Here is a 22,333-nt window from a genome sequence, read left to right as displayed (position 1 = left end):
ATGATGGGTAAGTGATCTATATCTGGTAATAAATCTTAATACACCATGGTAAGCAGTGTGCAACATACATGTGTATTGAGGTGGAACAGGCATTCATGTATAAAACATCACTGGTAAAAAAGTGGCAGCAACTAGTTTCTTTTTTGCATTAAAAGAAAAGCACGATTGGTTTCTGAAAAAGAAACCCAATCTCATAGAGAATTGAATGGGACTGGGGGAGATGGGAGGGTAGGGTAAAAGGTATGCCTTTTAGGTACCACAAGACATATCAGTGGTCGACCGCTGGTATATTGATATTGGCTGTGAATATTGATATTGGCTGTGAATATTGTTATAATATTGTTGTTATAAGTCGTTTATCGGCCCACCAACATTGGGCCGGGGGGGGCTTTCTGTATTTTTCACCCATCCCAATTTAGTCGTTATGCCAATTCCCTTCCTGGTCGTTGCGTGAATTGCCCCCACTGTCGGCCTGGGGAGGGTGTAGAACTACCACATGCCTCCTCCAATACATGTGGAGTCACCAGCTGCTTCTTTTCACCTGCTAGGAGTTTCACTGGGGGAACGTAACGTGTGTGGCGGTTCACGCTATTTCCCACAGATCCCCTCCCTGCTGAACAGGCGCCCTGACCGACCAGTAGGAGTCGCAGTTTACAACAACCAGGACACATACCCCACCGGTTTCCCACTCGCTAACACTGCCAATTGTGTTAATAGGGACGACTGACCAAGCCGGAGGTACCGCCGACAGCTGGATTAGATCCCAGAGTCTCTGCGGTGGTAGGCGACTGCGCTACCCAGCCCTCTTTTAATTGTTTGTGAAAATGATGGTAATGTATAAAACTACTCACTACTCAAAATCACAAGGAATCTGTTGGTATCGATCACTTCATGCTATCTTAACTGGAAAGGGGCCAAATACGGCTCTGAATTTCACATATCTCTTGAAAGGAAAAATATTGCAATATTTTATATCCAAAGGTTAGTAATATTGTCAGACTACATTTAAGTTAACTCTATGTTGATTTTGGCTAACATTACATAACATAGCTCAAATCTAGCGGTTATCAACCACCTAAGCTGGCTAGCTAACATTAGTGAACCTAAGCTCAGCAATTTTGTGTCTCAATTGTTATTAAGTTGTTGTATTTGATCAGATGCAAAAAATTATGATAATAATTCTTATGGCCCTCGGCCGCTCTGCTCTCTAAATATCAGTATGTGCACCCTACCCTAAGTTTTGTACCTCATCTCATTTCTGCATTGTACCCCACTGTTACTCATTTTACTCTGTATTGTATATAGACTGAACATTCCTTTACTTCTTAATTACTTTACATTTTTTACTTACTTTTTACTGTATGTAGCACACTTTCAGGGGCTCATACAGAAACAAGCATTTCATCATAAAGTATTCTGTATTTTATTATGACAAATAATAAACAAAACTTGAACATTAAAAAACCCATATTGGTCGACCACTATCTGAAATCCATATCATGGTATATTATCACATTTACCTCGGTAACAATAAATTAAACAATAAGTACTTATTTTAAACACCAACACACAAATAACCCCCAAATACCTACCCATCTACTTTGCCGTGGCAATCTAGTGAGGTCAAATATAGATCAAGGAGGCAGCGTGGCGATACCAAAAACGTCACAACAAAGGCTAAATTAGGTGTGGAAAAGATTCATAATATCTATATCGGTCAAAGACCCAGGCCTATCACACATGCCAGAATTTCTTTTGTTTGTCATTTATACTGCTTATGTGTTTCTTGTGTAACATACTGTAAGTTAAGTCCATCAAAAGCTTGACTATATACACATTTGTTTTGAGTTTCTTTTAGAATGATGGAATACCACATTGTGTCTTTTCATTGTAACTGCTGAATTCGCCTAAAAAAGTGCATCTACTCACCGAGACATGGTTTCATCTGCTACTATTCTCACCATGACAATTGTGTTGTTTAACATGTGAAAACTGAATAAATCTTTTCTTACAAACACTGCAACTGTATGGTTTTTCACCAGTGTGGATTTTCATGTGTCTCCGTAGAATTCCATTTTCAGAAAATCTTTTGCCACAGACTGTACAGCTAAAGGGTTTCTCCCCTGTGTGCGTTCTCATATGTACCTTCAAAGTTGTTGCAGCACGAAATCTTTTGCCACAGACTGTGCAACTAAAGGGTTTCTCTCCTGTGTGCGTTCTCATATGTACCTTCAGAGTTGTTGTTGTACGAAATGAGTTACCACAATAAGCACAACTAAATGGCTTCTCCCCTGTATGGTTTCTCATGTGTACATTCAGATTTCCTTTCTTACCAAATGCTTTGCCACAAACTGTGCAACTAAAGGGTTTCTCCCCCGTATGCTTCCTCATATGTACTTCCAGATTTCCTTTCCTATCAAATTGTTTGCCACAAACTGTGCAACTGAAGGGTTTCTCTCTAGTCTGGGACATGTTCAAATTATTTTGAAAATCCAAATTGCAAGTACACCTTTCACCACAAACATTACATGTCCTCCTTTGAGCTTGAAGGTGAAGCTGGAAGTTCTCTGTGGGGTCTAAATGTTCAACAGCTTTCTTAAACATATTGCTGATAAACAAATTTGGTCCCTTTTCCATTTTCTTGGATTTCAGTGTGTTTGAACCTGAAGTTCCTCCACTCTCCTCCCATTCACCACCATCATCCGTCCCAATTCCAGAGCAGTCTGAAGAAAGGAGCCAGGCATACTCTTCATCTGGTTCTGTTTTAATCTGTGCTGCTGAGGTGCTGGGTAGAGAGTCTCCAGTTTGAAACAGTTCTGAAGACTGTGGCTTCCCTTTATAATCTTCACTGTTGACAGGAACAGGAGTGAACATAATCTTTGTGATATCAGCCTCCTCCAGTGCTTGAAGATGCTCTACCCCGCCTCGACTCCTCCTGGCTGAGAGTTCCTCCTGTTCCTCTTTGATCAGTGGAGGCTCTGGGTCCTCCCGGTCCTCCCGGTCCTCTGGGTCCTCCCGGTCCTCCTGGTCCAGACTGGGGCTCCTTTCCTGCTGCTCAGAGGAAATCTCCTCTTTACAGGCAAAGAGCTGCAGCGCTGCATCTAGAGACATAAGACAAATTTAATTATATAAATAGGTCTACAATGTTATAAATTACACAATTACACACACTCACTAGCCAGTAGTGACTGCAATTTAATAAAATACAATTATTTTGATTGATTTGTGACCCCAAAATTCCTCTAGAGCCACAATACATTTGAATATTATATAAATAGGTAGCCATTAAACACCATACATTGCATACTCACTAAACAGTAGGGCTATGAATAATAAATGTTATTTGCTTGCCATTTGAACAAGATATTTTTTAATATTGTGTCACCATATTTGATCTCCATTTAAATTAATTGCAAATAATTAACTATACGCACATCAACGGTGATAGAAATGCTGGGTTAAATGTAGAGCATCATGAGCATGATTTGAAAGTAGAACCTGCACACCGAGGTATAATTTAGACTTCGGTTACAACAACCCCTGTTCAATTAACACATTAAAACCTGTTAAGCCCGTAGGTCCCCCTTAGGGGGACCCTGCTTTTCTTTATCATAAATCGATCAATAGAGACCGTATTAGATCCCCAATTATCATATCATGGGGTGTCATTGGAAAGCCACACTCATTGGCTACAACCCTGTCCAAATTTTCGAGATCGCCAAATGATTGACGGAGCTAGAGCCCCTGGAGGTCGGGGGTGGTAATGTGTACTTTGGCGCACGCCTCACATATCGGCATGTAACTCGAGAACCGCTGAACGGATTTTGTCAACTGAAAGGGCAATTGACGGGCAACAAATAGGGCTTTAATTCTATCTATATATTGTATTAAAAGAAATGCACACCCGAGCCGCTAGAGGTCGGCAAAGTGGCGCGCCGCGAATCGTCCTCATGAGGGCCCACATGTGGGCCCTTGGATGTTAAGAGGTTCTGTTTTTTTTCCAATTTCTTTTGTAGCCAAGAGTAAATACCATAACCCTATCAAAACAGTAGTCAAAGTGTATATTTAAATGTTTACCGATGTTTTATACGATTTACCGAAAATAAGAATTTATCGGAAAAATGCTAATTATATCTCTTTTATCGTAAAACCGCAAGGAAATGATTATATCCAGATTCAACCCTGCCATTGGAAAGAGGAGCGCCAGGATGATTTGGCCATAATAAGGTCAAGTTCAAGGTCAAATATGAATTTATAATTAAAATCAATTATCATTTATTACTGTATCTACAAATCCTTCTGTTTAATCATCTTCCCTTTATTCATTTGCTTAGATTTTCTTTACACTTGATCTCAAGAAGGTGCTGAATGAGCTCAGTGAGCGAGCTCGGCTTGCTCACAATTGTAACATGGTGTTATTCACCGGCACAGATGCAAAAATAAATCATAATTTATATTCTCCCTTTTTTCATTACAATTTACTGAAGCCTAGTAACAGACACAATATTTCTGACACTGGAAATGACCCCCAGGTCCCCAAATGTTCCTAGATACCAAGAACATGCAAATTGACCTTGTAGAAGTGGAGCAATCTTCCATTTACTTAGGCATGTACCTTTAGGCGAGATTTCTGAAAATAGGGCTACAGGTTAAAAGGGGGACTTTGCCAGTTTTCAACCCGAATCCTCCTAACTTTTATAATGTATTTGTAGCAATATGCAAAATGCAGTTAAACATTTATTTTAAAGTACAAATAACTTTGTACTTTTATAACTTTTTATAACTTTGTACTTAAATGTGTTAGTTTTAATACAAATTTGTAAGTAAATCAAGACCGGTGTTTACTGACATCTTCAACCCGTCGCTGGTCTCAGCGACAGTACCCACATGCCTAAAAACCACTGCTATTATCCCTGTTCCTAAACAGTCATCAGTAACGCTGCATTGCTCCCACTCCCGTTAAAATGAAGTGCTTTGAGAGACTTGTACTGAACCACATCAAGGCTACAAATCCCCCCCTCACTTGATCACAACATCAGTTTTGCCTATCGCTCCAATAGGTTGACAGAGGATGCCATCTCCACTGCACTTCATTCCACCCTCACTCACCTATGTCAGAATGCTGTTCATTGACTACAGTTCAGCATTTAACACCATCATCCCCTCAAAGCTGGTCCCCAAACTACTGCACCTTGACCTGAACACAACACTCTGTAATTGGACCCTGGACTTTTTGAAAAACAGACCTCAGACTGTCAGGTTGGGAAATTATTAGGGGTGGGACGATACATCGATCCAGATCGATACATCGATGTAATTATCAACAATCGAATCGGATCGATGCAATGTAATAAGATCGATTCATATCGATACTCTTATTTTGAAAATCCTGTGGCGAGTCTCATATCCGCCCAAGAACAACAGCAGTAGCTCCGTGTGTGTAGATGTTACAGCATAGCATTCTCCCTTTCTGTGTGTGCGCGCGTCTTTGGAAAGACCAGATGAGGTCAGAGGAGTTTGATGTTTAAATGTTATTTAAACATAAACAATATAATACATAATAAATGTAGGCCTATACATAATCATGCAACATCAACAAATTGTTGTAGGAACGGTTTGGGAGAGGGAGGTTGTGAGTTTTGAGTTCCAAAAAATGTAGCTTAAAGTTTAAAGCTCAATATATAAAAACGTGGCACTTTACAGTGAACAGGAGGTCTATTTGTATTAAAAACAATAGATTGATTTTCCTTTAAATGTCTGGAAGAGCTCAAAAATACAAATGTCAAATGATATTTTCATTACCTTTTTTTTGTTGATCTAAATGTTACTGATTGTGTTAAATGGGCATATGATATCATCTCATATCGATCGCAGGCACCTGAATCTAATCGTATCGTATTGTATCGTGAGAGACTTTGTGATATCGGCAAATATCGTATCGTTGTCCAAAGAATCGATATCGTATCGTATCATGATGAAACTGGTGATTCCCACCCCTAGAAATTATACACACACCTTCTCCACTCTGACCCTGAGCACAGGTGCCCATCAGGCAGGGCTCCAGACTAACTTTTTTCACCACTGTCAGAACCGTCCCGAAAATACAATTTTAACCATCCTAAAGTGAATGTAAACCATCCCAAAAATCTAAATGTCGTATCTTTACCCTGTTTTTTTAGTCTATAGTTTTTATTGCCATAAAAACACCATTCAAATGATTAGGAAATACATTATTTAATTTGTATTTGAAATAATTATTTATTTTAACAATAGGCACATTAGATCAACAGGTAACAACAAAACAACCAAAGCAATAACAATATTGAAACACCTTTCTTATTTTATTGTCAGAGTAATACTGTGTGTGATGAATGAGATCAAGTCTCAGTTGCCTCAGTCTTTGTTTCTGTAGAGAAAGAAAATGAATTGATTTAGTCAAAAGGCAAATGATTTCACAAGAATCATTATATATATATATATATATAGTTGGTGTTAATGATATCTTGTAGATTATTATGGATATTTGCAACTATTATTTTAAGGGCCGATAGGATAGTTTAAGAAGTAATAAAACATGTAGTGAAAGGTACAGAAATCATCTTGACATATGTAAGGGAGTCAAAGTGTACAATTTCATGGATACTGTAAGGAATACAAGTGTGTTCATTCAGCCATATTTATTCCAAACTGAACGTTTTCGGTGGCAACATAGTCATTACAACAGACACAGATGTATTGGGTTTGAGTTTGAGCCTCTTGGATTCCGTAGTTGAGTGATGTCACACTAGGAAGTCAAGACACACAGAGTTGTAATCTGGAGCCCGATGCATGAAGCGAGATGTAAACGAACAGCCATAATGTGAAGTTAACTTTGAACCTTGGTTGTCAAGCCTCGTCAATATAACAGATTACACCTATCCAACATGGGGCAGGCTGCTTTGAGCGAACGATACACACTAGGGGTGTAACGATTCGACCTCACAACGATTAGATTCTATTACGATTCTTCAGGCAACGATTCAATGCATCATGAAATCTCTTCATTTGACCACGATCAGTTAATTCCCCAAAAAAAATTTGAATACACAAATGTGGCTGGGGGAACTGATTCACTCAGCATGAATGGACTATAGGTCAATAAAAACAATACACAAAAAATAAAAACATTAAAAAAAAAAGTTTAAATTTGTATTTCGATGAATATCGATTATAATCGATTCTAACATATTCAAATCGATGCATCGAATCGAACACATTAGAATCGATGCATTTCAATTAATCGATGCATCGTTACACTCCTAATACACACTCAAATCAACTGCTCAAATGTTAGCTATTACTGCTGTGTACCGTTTGTCACACACGCCACACACACAGGGCTAACATTAGCTAGCAAACAGCCCGCTAACTAGCAGCTGACTACTGTATACAGTTCCAATAGACTAACATTACACCTCTGTGATTTAAATGTGTCCTTACCTTAGACTCAGGGGTTGTACTAGGGTTGGATGCAGTTCACTGTTGGTCAGTCTGGGTCTGTTTTCCATCTTCTTCTGCTGTGTTTAACGTTATCCTCTTCAAATAGCACAGCATGTTTACGAGTACTCCCTAGTCCCTACACTGAGAGGATGACCAGTACCATTGGAACTTTTATTAAACAATAAACATTCTATTAAACATTGATATTTTTGCAGGTCTCGTGCCACTGTAGACTAAGCGAGCACTCGGAAGATGCACACCATTTGCCAGTCGGCGCAGTTGACATCTTCGTCCCCACTGTGTCTCGGGGAGGATTTCTGTTCATCCCAAATACATATTTTATCGTCCCCGGGACGGTGTTGGTCTCGAGCCCTGCCCGACGTACGAGCAAATCTATGAAGGGGAGCAAGATATGACAGGATACTTATTTTGCAAAAACTCAGTTTTCATTGACCACTAATAAGCTACAAAACCTAACTGTCTCTATCATAACAAAACACAATCTAGGGATGTATAGGAATAAAATAAATCACATCTAGAATTTGCCCACCCAATTGATACCAAAAAAGTGTTTGGCCCAAGGACTAGAAGAGCTACAGTATTGATTGTCAGGACTTCCAATTCACGATCAGAGAATTGAAGCTTCCGTTTTCTGTCTGCCTTTGTCTATTGTGCTATTAGCGGGCGCAATCCATTCTTTGTGAATTCGCCCCTCTGACTATCAAGGTTTGCTGCTGTTCATTCACATTTTACCTTGGAGGTGAGATATATTAAATTTTCTTCCAAAAAGGGTTAAGTAGATTTTGTGGGGGTGACATCTGGTAAAATATAATTGTGGACTGTTCCACTCGACGGGGTCGGTACCGACCCCTTTTGACCTTATTAAATTATATGCATATTTTTATGAAGATGCAAAATAATTTGTGATTTTAAAATCAACCGTTTTCAAGTATTATCATCACTACTATGTCACAAATACATGTAGAATGTAAAACGTTAGGTTGGCAATAGTTTAGCAATAGGTTAAAAGTGTACTTATATCATTTTAAGTTTTCTATTTGCGATCGCCAATTTGACCCGGAACCGGAAATGGAAATGTTGAACATTGAATAAATGTGCGAATTGGCTATAATAAGGTAATGTATAAGCATATATTCTATATTCTATAATAATATTTCAAATTGCATTGGTCCGGATGGGAGAATTCAGTACTGTATATACAGAACCTTCAGTTTGATCATCTTCCCTTTATTAATTTCCTTAGATCTTTTGTACACATGATCTCAAGAGGGTACTGAATGAGCTCAGTGGCAGTTTTTTAAGTTTCATGGTTTTATTCACTGTCAAAGATGAAAAGAAAAATCATAATTCATATTTTCCTTTGTTTCATCACAATTTAAGCAAGCCTAGTAATAGACACAATATTTCTGACACTGAGAATACATTCATTGAGGTCCATAGATGTTCCTAGATACCAAGAATATGCAAATAGCCCTTGTAGAAGTGGAGCAATATTCCATTTACCTAGGTATACATTTTATGCAGATTTTCACCTGGGGTGGAACAGGTTAATGACTGGGGGTGCTTGGCTGATAGCAGATAAATCAACTTAGTAACCTAGTAACTCGTGAACAATGGCCTGGCCTGTTGTGTGTGTGTGCAATATGGTCATGATCATGGTGGAAAGCAGCCTAAATCGGCTAAATTCTCAAGCCAGCAGGAATACTTTCACTATTAACACATTGGTTGCCAGCAGGGGGGCCTCTATACTTTCCACAAGCAACTTGTCCTTCTGCGTTCCTTTTGCACAATCTGATTGGCCACCGACGTTTCTGGTCATGTGACATGTGCGCCCAATCGTGTGACGGCAAGTTCTTTGGACGGTTAAGCTTAGGCGCTCTTTCGAAGTTGGTTAAGGTTAGTTTGTCTTAGAGCATGGCGATAGAATGCCAGCCCTGATTCCAAACTCTAACCTTAACCAACTGCGAAAGAGTCGCCTAAGCTTAACCAGTGATAAACCAGGCGTTAGGTCGTTTGCAGGCTGTTCGACGCGGAAATGGGCTAAGACACTGCTCGTCATGCGATTGGGCGCACATGTCACATGACCAGAAACGTGCATGGCCAATCAGAGCGCAAAACAGGAATGCGGAAGGACAAGTTGCTTGTGGAAAGTATAGACGCAGCAGGGGACGTGTGCGCTATTTATCGCTTGAGTGCCAGCGCTTTAGTCAATGAGAGGACGGGGATATTTGCAAATGCATAAACTATATCTTAAATTATGGCTGTGTGTCTAATACAACCGTCGCTTATCAATGACTTGCTTGCAGTCAACATGTACGAAACGGATTGTTTTTTCATCAGTACATTTCCGTTTTATACCGTTTTGAATACGAGTATAGTTTTGAAGATTTCTAGTGATTCCAGAAAAATCAGAGAAAATAGCCCTTTACTGGAATACACAAAACACGTTGTCATTTTTCGGCCTATTTATTAATCGTTTTCAAATAAACGCTAGATTATAGATAGTATATGTGTATTTATGCACGCTAGATAATCGGGCTGAAAAATCGATTATCCATGACCTGGTCAGCGCTAACGTCATATACACACAGCCTATAGGGGACACGTTGTGAAAGCTGTGAAAAAAATATCTGATTACCCCAAGACTGGTAAAATAATAATAATAATAATAATAATAATAATAATAATAATAATAACTTTATTTGTATAGCACTTTTCATACAGAGGTTGCAGTTCAAAGTGCTTCACAACAGTAAAAAATACAGGCATAAGCGAGCATAAAAAGATAGACAGGTAGAATCACAGTGTTTCACATTAGGATCTAGCATCCCAATAGGCTCTCCGCTTATAGTTTTCAGTAACACAAATAGTAAAAATAGTTTAAAATGATTCAGTTTAAAAATAGTAAAATAAAAATAAAATAAAATAAAATAAAAATTATAAAATAGAACGGACATAAAAAATACAGGCATGAGCAAGCATAGCAAGATATGGCAAGTGACAACAATGCATAAAGTTTACAGACAATCCATGCTGATTGATCTGCCATAAGCAAGTGAAAGTTTACAGACAATCCATGCTGATTGATCTGCCATAAGCAAGTGAAGATTACAGTTAGGGATGCCCCGATCGATCGGCCACCGATCGTTATCGGCCGATACTCAGTATAAATATGCAATCTGTGAATTCCGATAATTAGTCATATTCGCCGATAGCGGAAACCGATCAAGCGAAGCTCTCACTCGCTGTCTGTCTCAGACACACACGACCTGCAAACTGCCGCTGCTCCTCCTCCCTAGCCCCGCCCGCCCCCGTGTAGAGTTTGTAAACAAAGAGGTGCGGCTCCTCTGCTCGAGTCTGTAGTGCACTGCATTCGACCTGCGCTAACGTTAGCTACCTAGCTATCGTTACTGTTTAAACAAAATTACCCAGTCAACTATTCACGTTTAGTAGGCATTGTCTAACGGTATTTAGCCGGCTAGCTACCGATAGCTCCTGATATCAACAAATGATCCAGAAAGTCTAGTAGTTCATGTTCATACCTCAGTTAGCTTGCGTTAGCTGACGTTCGTTTACTGTTCAAAACGAAATGTCCCATTGAACTAAAGTTCTGTCTTAACGTCATCTAGCCGGCTAGCAGTAGCTACAGATAGCTCTTGATATCAATGTCTTATAACATTGATTTAATGCGTATTCGAGCTGAGGGCTTGCTGAATGTGAAACGACCAAAGCACTGAACGTTACCAATGGGGTCCCGCTGCAGCGCCGGAGAATCCTTTTGAGCTGGGCTACTAGAGTACACACAGACAGTGGAGCTGTTTGCAGATAGTGAGCATTTTGACTTGTTGCGTGGTGGCGATGTCTCGCAGTCGCAGATAATACAAGTACAAGTCTAATTATATAATATATATATTTTATATAAAAAAAAAAAAAAAACTTTTTATATAAAATAATTTTTAATTTCTTTTTAATCAAAAACAATCGGTATCGGATCGGTATCGGCCGATATGGATCACGCCGATCGGTGATCGGTATCGGTGGCAAAAAACGTGATCGGGGCATCCCTAATTACAGTCTGTTCTAACAAACCAAACTGCCATGTATTAAAGTTTACAGACAATCCATGCTGATTGATCTGCCATAAGCATAAGATTACAGTCTGTTCTAACAAACCAAACTGCTACAGCCAGGACACAGTTAACCTGGTTCTACTAACAGCCAGGACACAGTTAACCTGGTTCTACTACAGCCAGGACAAAATAAAGTCCTTACCTCACATCAGATGTTCTGCAAAAAGATGAATCCAATTCCTGATCGCCATTCCAAATATCGATCGCGTTTATTGATCCAATGTTAAACCTCGAAACAGATCCACGCTGCTTTCGGTTGCCTCAAAGAATGTAAAATGTGGAATCCGGAGTTTTTTTTTCTCATGCATTTTCATTGACTCCAATCCAATGGGTGCAATACCATCCAGGAGACGATAGGGGGCGGTATTTGTCCTTTAGAGATCAGAGCCAGTCCCAATGATAACGTGAGGCTGGATGGATGAAAAATGAATGATATCGCTAATAAAAGAAATAACGATTAAATAATGAGATTTCTCGTCATTGGCACCCAACGCATGGCGGCCGACAACGAGATATCTCGTTGCTGGCACAGGGCTGTACGCTAAGCTTTTTCACTAGGGGCACACTTGCCCCTAAATGAGAAATTTAGGGGCAAAAAATATTTTTTAGGGGCAAATTTTTAAATAACAATTTTACCATTATTTATATCGATTGTTTTTTATTTAAAAAAGAAAAGAAAAAAAATTATTTTATATAATTTTTTTTTAAATAAAATATATATATTATATAATCATACTTGTAGTTGTATTATCTGCGAGACATCGCCACCACGCAACACGTCTAAATGCTCGCTATATGCAACCAGCTCCACTGTCTGTGTGTACTGAGTAGCCTCCAGCTACGGCCAGGATTCTCCGGGGGTGCAGCTGGACCCTAAACGCTACATTCAGCATGCAAAAGAATTCTCCGGCGCTGCACCTGGACCCTAGTCAGCAGCCCTCACTCATGCGATGTAAACCAGGGACTCGAATACGCATGTTGTTGTTGTAGCCAGGACATTGATGCCAGGAGCTTTCTGTAGCTACTGCTGGATGGCGTTGGGACAACGCCTCAGTGAACTATTTAGTTTACTGCAACATTTCGTAGTGACTAGTTACCTAGCCAACGGAGGTATTATGCACTGGACTATTGCTGATGGATTTGTTGATGTCGGGAGCTATCCGTAGCTAGCCGGCTGGATAACGTTACACAATGCCTCAAAGTCATGTATTAAACTAAGTGAATAGTTGACTGGGTCATTTTGTAACGGTAGCTAACGTTATCTCACGAAGGTCCTACTGACTAGACTAACGTCACGGTGAGGCAATAGCCTCTGTTTACATGCAACAGGTGGGGAGGGGGTAGCAGCAGCAGCAGCAGCAGCAGTGCGCGCTTCATGTGTGCTGAGACAGCGAGTGAGAACTCCGCTAAAGAATTGGATCATGATTTTCGATTTTCACATGACTATTTGATTGAGCGCGCCTCAGTGGGAGGCGCCAAACGTAAAAACTGAGCGCAAATGGCGGGTGGCGCTCTCTAGTTTCGGTCCCTGAGTTCCCGCTGATCATACCTGCTGAGTGCTCACTGCTCAGCTCGCGTGAGTGACGTCATCGCGTCATCACACGCCTTGGATAATTTAGGAGTGAAATGCGAATCCAAGGCTTGAAAGCACTACTCGCAAGCCCGCCCCCAGATAATATTTACCAATCGCAACGGCCAATTAAAGGGGCAATTCGCGATGATATCATCGCAGTGTACAGGCCTGTGGCACCCAATGTGTTAAAAGCCTATTTATTCTTTGTGGGCTACATACTGCATAAGCAGTGATCTGCATGATCTGATTGAATGACAACCATATATTTTTTGGATGTAAACGCTTTTTCCCCCCTCTCTAACGTGTATCGATTGTCATTCGTTTTATAGCAATTAGTGATGCACGATATATCGGCCGCCGATATAATATCGGCCGATATGGCCGTTTTTTTACACATCGGTATCGGACCGATATCAAGATAGGACCGATATTAAAAAAAAAAAAGTGGCGACATTTTGTGAGACCAAAATCCAAAATGGCTGTGGAAATTAACTTTTTAGTGGTTTGACATACAATGATGCACAAATTAATACATGGTTTCAGAGCTTATTTTGATCAAGGAATACATATTTGGTGTTTATATAATGATTTGCCCTATTTTTGACCTTCAAATGCAAGATGGCTGCAAATATTTTCCTACAAAAGAGATTTTTCAAAATAGTCACAGAACCATCATATTAGGCTCTAATGAAAGCTCTGCTCATGATGAGTTGAATAATATACAGTATCAAACGCCTTAGACAAATCTACAAACAGGGCAGCACAATGCTTTCCTTTGTCAAGGGCTGATACAATGTCATTTATAACTACAGTAGCCGCCGAGATTGTACTGTGTTTTTCTCTAAAACCAGATTGGTGTGGGTTTAATATAGAGTGTTTTGTGATGAATGTTTTAAGTTGGTTGTTTACCAATGACTCCAGGATTTTTGCTAGACAGGATAACTTGGAGATTGGTCTGTAATTATTTAGGTCACTTTTATCCCCCCCTTTATGCAAGGGGGTCACATGGGCTGTTTTCCAGGCAACAGGAACCACACCTGTTAGTAGTGAAAGATTAAATATGTGTGTTATTGGCTTTGAAACCAATGGTGCAGCTAGTTTGAGGAAAAAAGGATCCAACCCATCCTCTCCAGTTGATTTCCTGGTATCAATGGCTTGAAGTGCCTCAAGAACCGAGTTTACAGACAAGGGTTGTAAATGAAACTGAAAATCATGTCCTATCTGCACAGGGAATGTACAATTATGCCTCCAGTCGTTTAGTCATCCTGCGGAGCTAAAAGCTAAACGTCGGCCGCGGGGAGCTACCGCTACCATTGTTGTTGTCATTGAGCTCTCCAATGGCGGAAGTAAAAAATTAATACGCGCTTGCCGATTGGTGCTAAGAACAGCAGGGCGGGTGCAAGCGGTGTGATGTAATTGGCAGACTCGACTGTCAATCAAAATGATTCTGTTTGCCGTCTGAATGAATGAAAACGAAAACAGATTGCAGCATGGGTACAATACAGTACAGCTCAATACAACAACAGTGGACTGGAGGATGCAGACCAGAGAAAGACTTTCGTCTTGTTTACATCAGGGTCCCCCATTTTCAATTCATCATATTTCATATCTAAATCATATAATATCTCATTGCTAAATATATGCAATATATAATCTAATAATCCAATAATCTAAATCTAATATATAATATAAAAATGCTAAATGCATGGGTATTTTATTTTGTCTTTAATGTTAGCTTGCAAACTCAAATACTGTCTTGGTAAGCCTCATAATGAATTGTTTGGGGAAAAAAAGAAAAACATCGTGATGCGTATCGCCGAAAGGTCAGAAAATATTGTGATATCATATTTAGGCCATATCGCCCAGCCCTACCCTGGTATACCGTAATACCGTCATACCGCCCAAGCCTAATACTCGTCTATATGGGAAATAGGCTTCAGGCAAAAAAATCTTGAGGCGATCGCTGTGTCGGTCTATCTCCGAGGAGCCCTTGCAAAAAAAGATAGAGAGAATAGGTGTATCCACACCAAGCCACTCCAGTTCATAAGGTAGGCGATACTGCCACCTGGTGAGATTCGATCATCATTGCAATTCCAACGTAGGCAGATGAGCCAGGGACACATAGAGGGCTCTGGCTGACCGTATAGAACGGGGATCAAAGAAAAATGACCAAAGGATCAAAAACCAAGAAATATCAGGTATGGCACTCAACGCATGGCGAGATAACCTGACTTATCTCGGATATGGAGCCCAATGAGTTAAACGTCTCTTGTAGTGGAAAATTACTGAGCTCATGCAAAAGCTAGTAATAGTTTTTTCTGTACAGAACACAAGTTATTCCTGCATTTCTTATCTTGCACTAATGTCAGGCTATATCGGTTTAAACTGTCAAACCATGTACATCCTTTTTTTCAAGATCTGTGAAAAATACTTGTCTGAGAATGTTCTGCATAGGACATAGGACACAGCCTAATGTGTGTGTGTGTGCGTGTGTGCGTGTGTGTGAGAGAGAGCGAGATCTGCACGAGACCCTCACCAACACGGAGACGAAACACCCGGACACTGCCCTCATAGTAGCTGGTGATTTCAACAGAGCCTTGCTGAAGAAAGAATTGCAGAAATACTATCAACACATGTATAAACAAACTTGCGGTTTGGCTATTTTGGAGCGCATCAACATCAGGAAAGCAGCCAGCCAGGGTACAAAATAGTTACACGCCCAGCGCCACTGGCTTGTAGATTTATTCTTTGGCGATTAGAATTTAAGGTCTGCCCGCCACCTGGCGGCTAACAAAATACACTGCATCTACCGCTTCTCCTCCGCTCCAATCCACTCCCTCCAGGCCGCTCACAGTGGTTTAACACTGATGTAATATACATGTAGTACAATGCCAAAGCAACAGATGGCGATGTACAAACATGAAGGCCATTTTCAACCAATGAGAAGGGTGAACCTGTGATATCCTGTTCAGGCTTTGTCACTCACATCCTGTTTTGACGCCATTGTTGTTGTCGTTAGCTTACATGCTAACGTTAATGGCAGCGACCATAGCATTGTGGCTAGGCTAGCTATTATCGCTTAATAGAGCTAGTGAATGGATAAACAACGTTATTTAACATTGCAGAATGGGTACAATTACAATGCGGCTCAATACAAACAATTGTTAAGGGGCCCAGGGCCCCGTTCCCCGTACCTGGCTAACTGAGTTAGCCGGATAATTTCCAGTATAGCCTGACTTAAGCCGGACCTTTCTGTTCCCCGACGCTCGATTGTCCAAATCACCATGACAACAGATCAAAAAGTTTGAGCCTGGTCGAGAGCAGGCTTAAGTTCAGTTAGCTGGATGAACCATGGCCACGCCCCCGCAAAGAAATGACAGCTCGCTTCCTGAAATGATTCTCACAGTCTAGGATCTGCATTATACCATTCTGAATTACGTTTTTGTGCTTCATTCTTCCAGAGGGGGCTTTTGAAATGTAAAATAGACCCAAAATGCTGATACTAAATTCACGTTGTCCTAAATAATGCACGTTATATATACCGTGGCGCTCGCTAGGTGCGATGTACACATTATGTGGTTATTTTAACAACGCGCAGCATTGCAAATGTGAATCCTGCGGGGATATTTTTAATGATTGAAACCTATCGCTCGTTTGGCTCCGATTCCTTTCATATTCTCCGCTGTGGGAGCGCCTGGATTGTGTTTCATTCAAGCATAAAATTGAAGTGTCTATGCGTGGATTGTGGTTTTTGTGGATTATGAATTACGAGGAATCTGAGGATTGTTGAATTGTATCATCACTCACACGTTATTGTGATATTGTAACTGGGATTAATGCATTTGAGAATAAAGAGATAAAACTTCATTCAAAAGAAAAATATTCTAAACACGGGTAGAGCTGCCGCGGTATTGATATTTTCCTTACCGCACGAATTTGCGAAATATTTTCTACCGCCGCGGTATTACCGCACAGTGCGCACAAAGAAAAAAGTTTGAATGCATTTTTTTTTTTTTTAGTAGTCTACTCTTATAGCCTGCCTCTAGTCTAATGGCGCTTTTCCACTGCATAGTACCTACTCGACTCGACCCGCTTTAGGCACCTGGTACTTCGTTCCTTTTCCACTGCAGCCAGGTACTACTCCGTGTGGGGACGCAGGCGGCGCCGCTTGTGTACACTGAAAGCTCCGTGGGCATAGATGTCCGAGGGCTTGCAGCAAGCCAGAGTTTAACACAGTTTCAATCAATCAATAACAACATTAACCAGACTCTCGTTGCGTCTATTCTGCCAAAGCTAACGTTACCTCTCATTGTGTATTCTACCAAGCAAACCCGGGTTTAACGTTACCTCTCGTGTATATCAGCTGACGGTAGCATTAGGCTAATAACAACAACAAACTTAACACATCAGCGATCTTGTTGTGACACTAAACTCTCCGCTCGGTGGTAAATTGGGTTGATGTCGGTTTTGTTTCATCAATAAATAAGGCAGAATACACAGTGAATCCATTCTTTTTTGTTTATTGCACTTGGTTCTGTCGCAAACAAATCCTGAATGAAATGCATCCTTAGCGAGGCAGTAAAGATGGCGGCGCGGCGTTCTGTTTTCGTTCAGAGGCTACAAAGTGTGACGCGTCTCTCTTCTGACCAGTCAGTGGTCTGCAATGTTTCACATGCCTTTTCTGGTACCACTTCTACCCAATAGGGTCGCTTGGAACCGAGTAGGGTATATCTGCAGAGCCGCAAGCCAACTTTATTATTATGATAAAAAACAGCGGTGACGCGGTATTCAGCCTAACTCTGCGGTGAGCGTGATGCAACAGCGATACCGCGGTAATGCGGTTATCGCGGCAGCTCTAAACACGGGTCTCTTGTCCATTGATGGTCTTGGATACACAATGGATATATCCCGTCTGGCACAGTGGTCCAACGGCCAGTGTTCAGTCCTGGCAAGCCGGCGACCCGGGTTCGAGACCCCGCGTTTCCAATATGATTTTTTTGGAATATAATATTAATGATTATACGCAAAAGTAGCCTAGTTTTAAGTTGAAATATTATAAATCTACATGCATTGAGGATGTCATTCTTTATATAGCTCTCAACGTGCACCAAATTGAAGTATTTACATTTCAAAAAGAAAGCCAGAAGAAGTGGGATTCGAACGCGAGTCGTCCGTGTGAAAGACAAAATGCTCGACCATCAGACCACGGTGGCAGACAAATGAAACATCAACCATACATCCATCAATGGATAAGAGAGCCGTATCCTTATTCTGAAACTGTTGAACTAATTATTTTCGCTAGCAAGATCTCATTTGATTATCCATTCCATGAACCTACTGCCAGCAGGGCACGTTTAAAGAAATATAATCTGATTGATTGATTGGGGTAATGAGGGACTTAAAATTTGCCTATAGATTATGCATTTAACTTGTCGGCGAGGCTATTGAGCCGTACTGCAATCTGTTAATAAAGTTTTAAATCAATCAATCAATCAATGCCGTTAGAAAATCAGGATCTCTGCTCTCGACACTTGCTGTCTTCTCGGCTGAGGCGGGCGCGCGCACTGATCCTGAGTATCAAGTCTGGTTCGAGTTAACGAGACTGAATCCACCTTCGAGGAACAGGAAAATCCCGGCTTCAAACATCGGGTTAATTGAATCTGGATAATGGGACTCTTGATCGACTTAGTTGAACCAGGTACGGGGAATAGGGCCCAGGGGGTGTAGACTGTTGTAGTTTGAGCTAATTTACACCATGCTCCAAAAAAAAATCTGCCGAGCGATGTGACGCGGGGAGCACTCGATTCAAGGTGAGCGGTGAGCGAGCGGAGAGCGACTTGGGGGCGGGGTCAACATGAGCGATTAGCGGAGCAATTCGTTTCCTTATATCGCTTCCTCCAGGGTTCCAACTTGTGTTGACAAAATGCAACACTGTTCAGCTACGGAATCAGCGCTCTCTCTCTAGACTAGAAAGGTGCACTCAGTAGAGCACAGATGTCCGCCAGGGCGGCAGCCCTGGCCACACATAATAATAATAATAATAGATTGGATTTGTAATGCACTTTTTGTTCACTGGGATCCCAAAGTGCTACACTACATGGTTAAAACAGTTAAAAAAATAGAAATAAAATGTGTGTCCCGACCCCACTTCTATGTTTCAATAAATTATTTGCATTTAAAACTATTAACACTGACTCATTCCTTCAGTCCACTCAAAATTATGCTAATATTCCTTATGTTGTTTATGATATTATTTGAAAATAGCATATGAGAGTATTATATGTAATAATAACACATGGCGATATACTAAAAAGCTATTTATAATTTTTGGCTAGTAAAAAATCTGCCCGGCTGGTACTTTTAAAAATCTACCAGCCAGATGTTCCCTGCAGCCAGCCCAGATGGAATTCCAGGACGAATGCTCCGGCCATGTGCAGCACCTTCACCTTATGCAAAGTGCCAGCCTGCTTCAAGTCCTCCAATATCATCACCAACAAGGTCACTTGTTTGAACGACTGGCGGTGTTGCCCTCACCCCCATAGTGAGCAAGAGCCTTGAGAGGATTGTGAAGCAGACCGTCCTCAATGAGATACCACCCACCCAAGACCCCCACAAATTTGCCTATCGGCAAAACAGATCCACAGACGAGGCAATAGACACTCTCATGCACCTGGACAAACCCAACACCAACGTGAGGAACTGGAAGCTCAGCTTTCCTCAACCCCAAGTTCCCAACCTGTGCAGCGGCGACAGGTGGTGAGGATGGGCTCCAACAACTCTGACCCCCTGATCCTCAACACAGGAGCCCCCCCAGGGCTGAGTCCTGAGCCCCCTCCTCTACTCCCTGTACAGTACACCCACGACTGTGTACCCACACACACAACTCCAACTTGGTGATCAAGTTTGTGCCAAGTGCACACAGGATCCTGAAAGACCCCAGCCACCCAAACCACAAACTGATTGAGCCAGTCTCAGGTCCACATCCAAAAGAACACCGAACAGCTACTTCCACCGGGCAAAAAGACTACTGACGGACAGACTCTAAATCATCACACAAGCATACATGAATACAAAAGCACCTTAGTGATTTAAACACCACACAAGCCCACTTATAACCTATATTTATTTAGTATTTAGTTATAGTTCATAGTTTATTTATAGCTTATGATGATGATGATGATGATGATGATGATGATGATGATGATGATGAATAGTTTTATTCGTCTTAGCTTATCTAGTTTATAGTTTATATTTATAGCTTATAGTTTGTATAGATAGAATATGTTGTGTACTATGTTTACAAATCTAGTAAGGTTGAGGAGCCGGGGAAAACAAGCATCTCTTCTCAGGTTTGTTCTTCTCTTTATTCTCAGGTTAAAATAACCTGAATCTGAACACATTATAGACTATGGAATTCTGGACTAAATCTTTAAAACAATGATCTTCTCAGAGTCCAGACAAGCAGTAACATACAAGACGTACTGCTATATCTGGCTCAGTGGCTCATTCATAGTAGTATCGTCACGATGAGTTTTTCCATAGAATATGGTGCAACGCCACAGCTCATTGGCCATGGTTGTCATTTAATGATAGCCGGTAGACTCTTGGGCCGGCAACATAGATACCATCTGTTCAGTTCTCCGGATGTGTGAGGTCATCAATTTCTTGAAAATCTATTTGATCACTTTCATTCTCTGTCGCCTATTGAGTATGTTTCTAGATTACAGCTCCTTGTCAATATGACACACACAGCTGCCTTGATGATTATTTTGTGATAGGTATCAACTGTAACTTTCCTGAATTTCCCCAAGGGGATCAATAAAGGATTATCTTATCTTAACTAGGCTCTAGTCAGTATATTTTGAAGCACAGTTCAGCACGGTCACATAGACCTCTCACATCATTATGACGAGCCCTGGTGCATTCCCCCTCCATCTATGGCAGTCTTTCCTTTCCTGTTTACCAGTCATTTGTGTCCTTGATACTGCATGTGGGCTTGCATTTCACCAAAGGATTTTATGTTTTGTTATTAGACTGGATAGATTCTTTTAAATGCTGTTTAACATGTAGTTTGTTGTTTTAAGTGCTAAATAAAGCTGTTTCAATAACTAATGTGTGTTTTAGACTTGCTAGCTGGCTAACTAACTATACAGGAAGCATAACAAGCTGCCTCTCTAGGCTCGGGCCTTTATTCCGATTCTTTCATTTTATGTCCCAAATACATTAAACACGAATAGCGTGGTTGTTGAGGAATTATATCCAATATGAAGTAGTACGGTAAAAACTATTAAAACCTACAGGAACCAACAACATAACGCCAAACAGAAAGAACTTTAACATTTCACCAACCTTCTCTACACAGCTTTATTTGAGGGTTTGAAATAACGTCCAAAAGCCTGCGCTGTCGGTCGATTTCCTCTTCGTACTTAATAACAGTACTTTCAAAAAACACACATATCTCCTCGGCAGCCGCATGTAGTCGCTCGTTGACCAAGGATTTCAGTATTTGTATATTATCCATCTTGTGAGAATAAGAGAGATATTAAAGATTGAACAGCAACTGAAAGCTAGCTAGCCTCCAACGCCCGTGTTGCTCTGCTTCCGCTAGCAGCAGCAACAATACAACTTCCGGTAGTTTTTTCAAAATAAACAGAAAGAAGCAGCAAAAGAAACATCCCGGAGAAATTCCATTCGGGGTTTAGGGATTGATTGATTGATTGAAAACTTTATTAACAGATTGCAGAATGGGTACAGTACAGTACAGCTCAATACATACAATTGTTAAGGGGATGCAGACCAGAGAAAGACTTTCGTCTTGTTTACATCAGGGTCCCCCATTTTCAATTCATCGTAACATATATGACATACATGACATACAGATAGACAGTACTGCTACATCTATATATTTATGACATACCAGATTTGTAAATACAGTACTGTTTGTGATACAAAGAGAGTCCAGAAAAAACAAGTATATACATTTGACGTAGAAACTGTACATTGGATTGGGTAGGTGGGGGGGGGGGGGGGGGGGGTTGGGTAGGAGGGGTGGGTGGGGGACACTGTACAACTGTACAAACAAAACTGTACATTGGAATATTGACAAGACCATACTTGGTAATTTACTGTA

At 40.7% G+C, this 22,333-nt stretch overlaps 1 protein-coding gene across 1 annotated transcript; it reads right to left on the bottom strand.

Annotated features, from left to right (window-relative positions):
• Positions 1-1,026: 1,026 nt before the first annotated feature.
• On the bottom strand, positions 1,027-21,724 carry LOC311245365 (uncharacterized protein; the record flags this gene model as incomplete). The annotated part of the gene is made up of 2 exons (XM_084335208.1): positions 1,027-3,101; positions 21,553-21,724. 2 exons carry the CDS (start codon positions 21,722-21,724, stop codon positions 1,942-1,944), a joined length of 1,332 nt encoding a protein of 443 aa, XP_084191334.1. The 3' UTR covers positions 1,027-1,941.
• Between the last annotated feature and the right edge of the window lie 609 nt (positions 21,725-22,333).

The sequence above is a fragment of the Notolepis coatsorum genome (genome assembly GCF_963971535.1).
Source record: "Notolepis coatsorum genome assembly, chromosome: 18".
In the NCBI taxonomy this organism is placed as follows: Eukaryota; Metazoa; Chordata; class Actinopteri; order Aulopiformes; family Paralepididae; genus Notolepis; species Notolepis coatsorum.
Note: the sequence above shows the minus strand (reverse complement) of the source record. Positions and strands in the feature narration are given on the sequence as shown.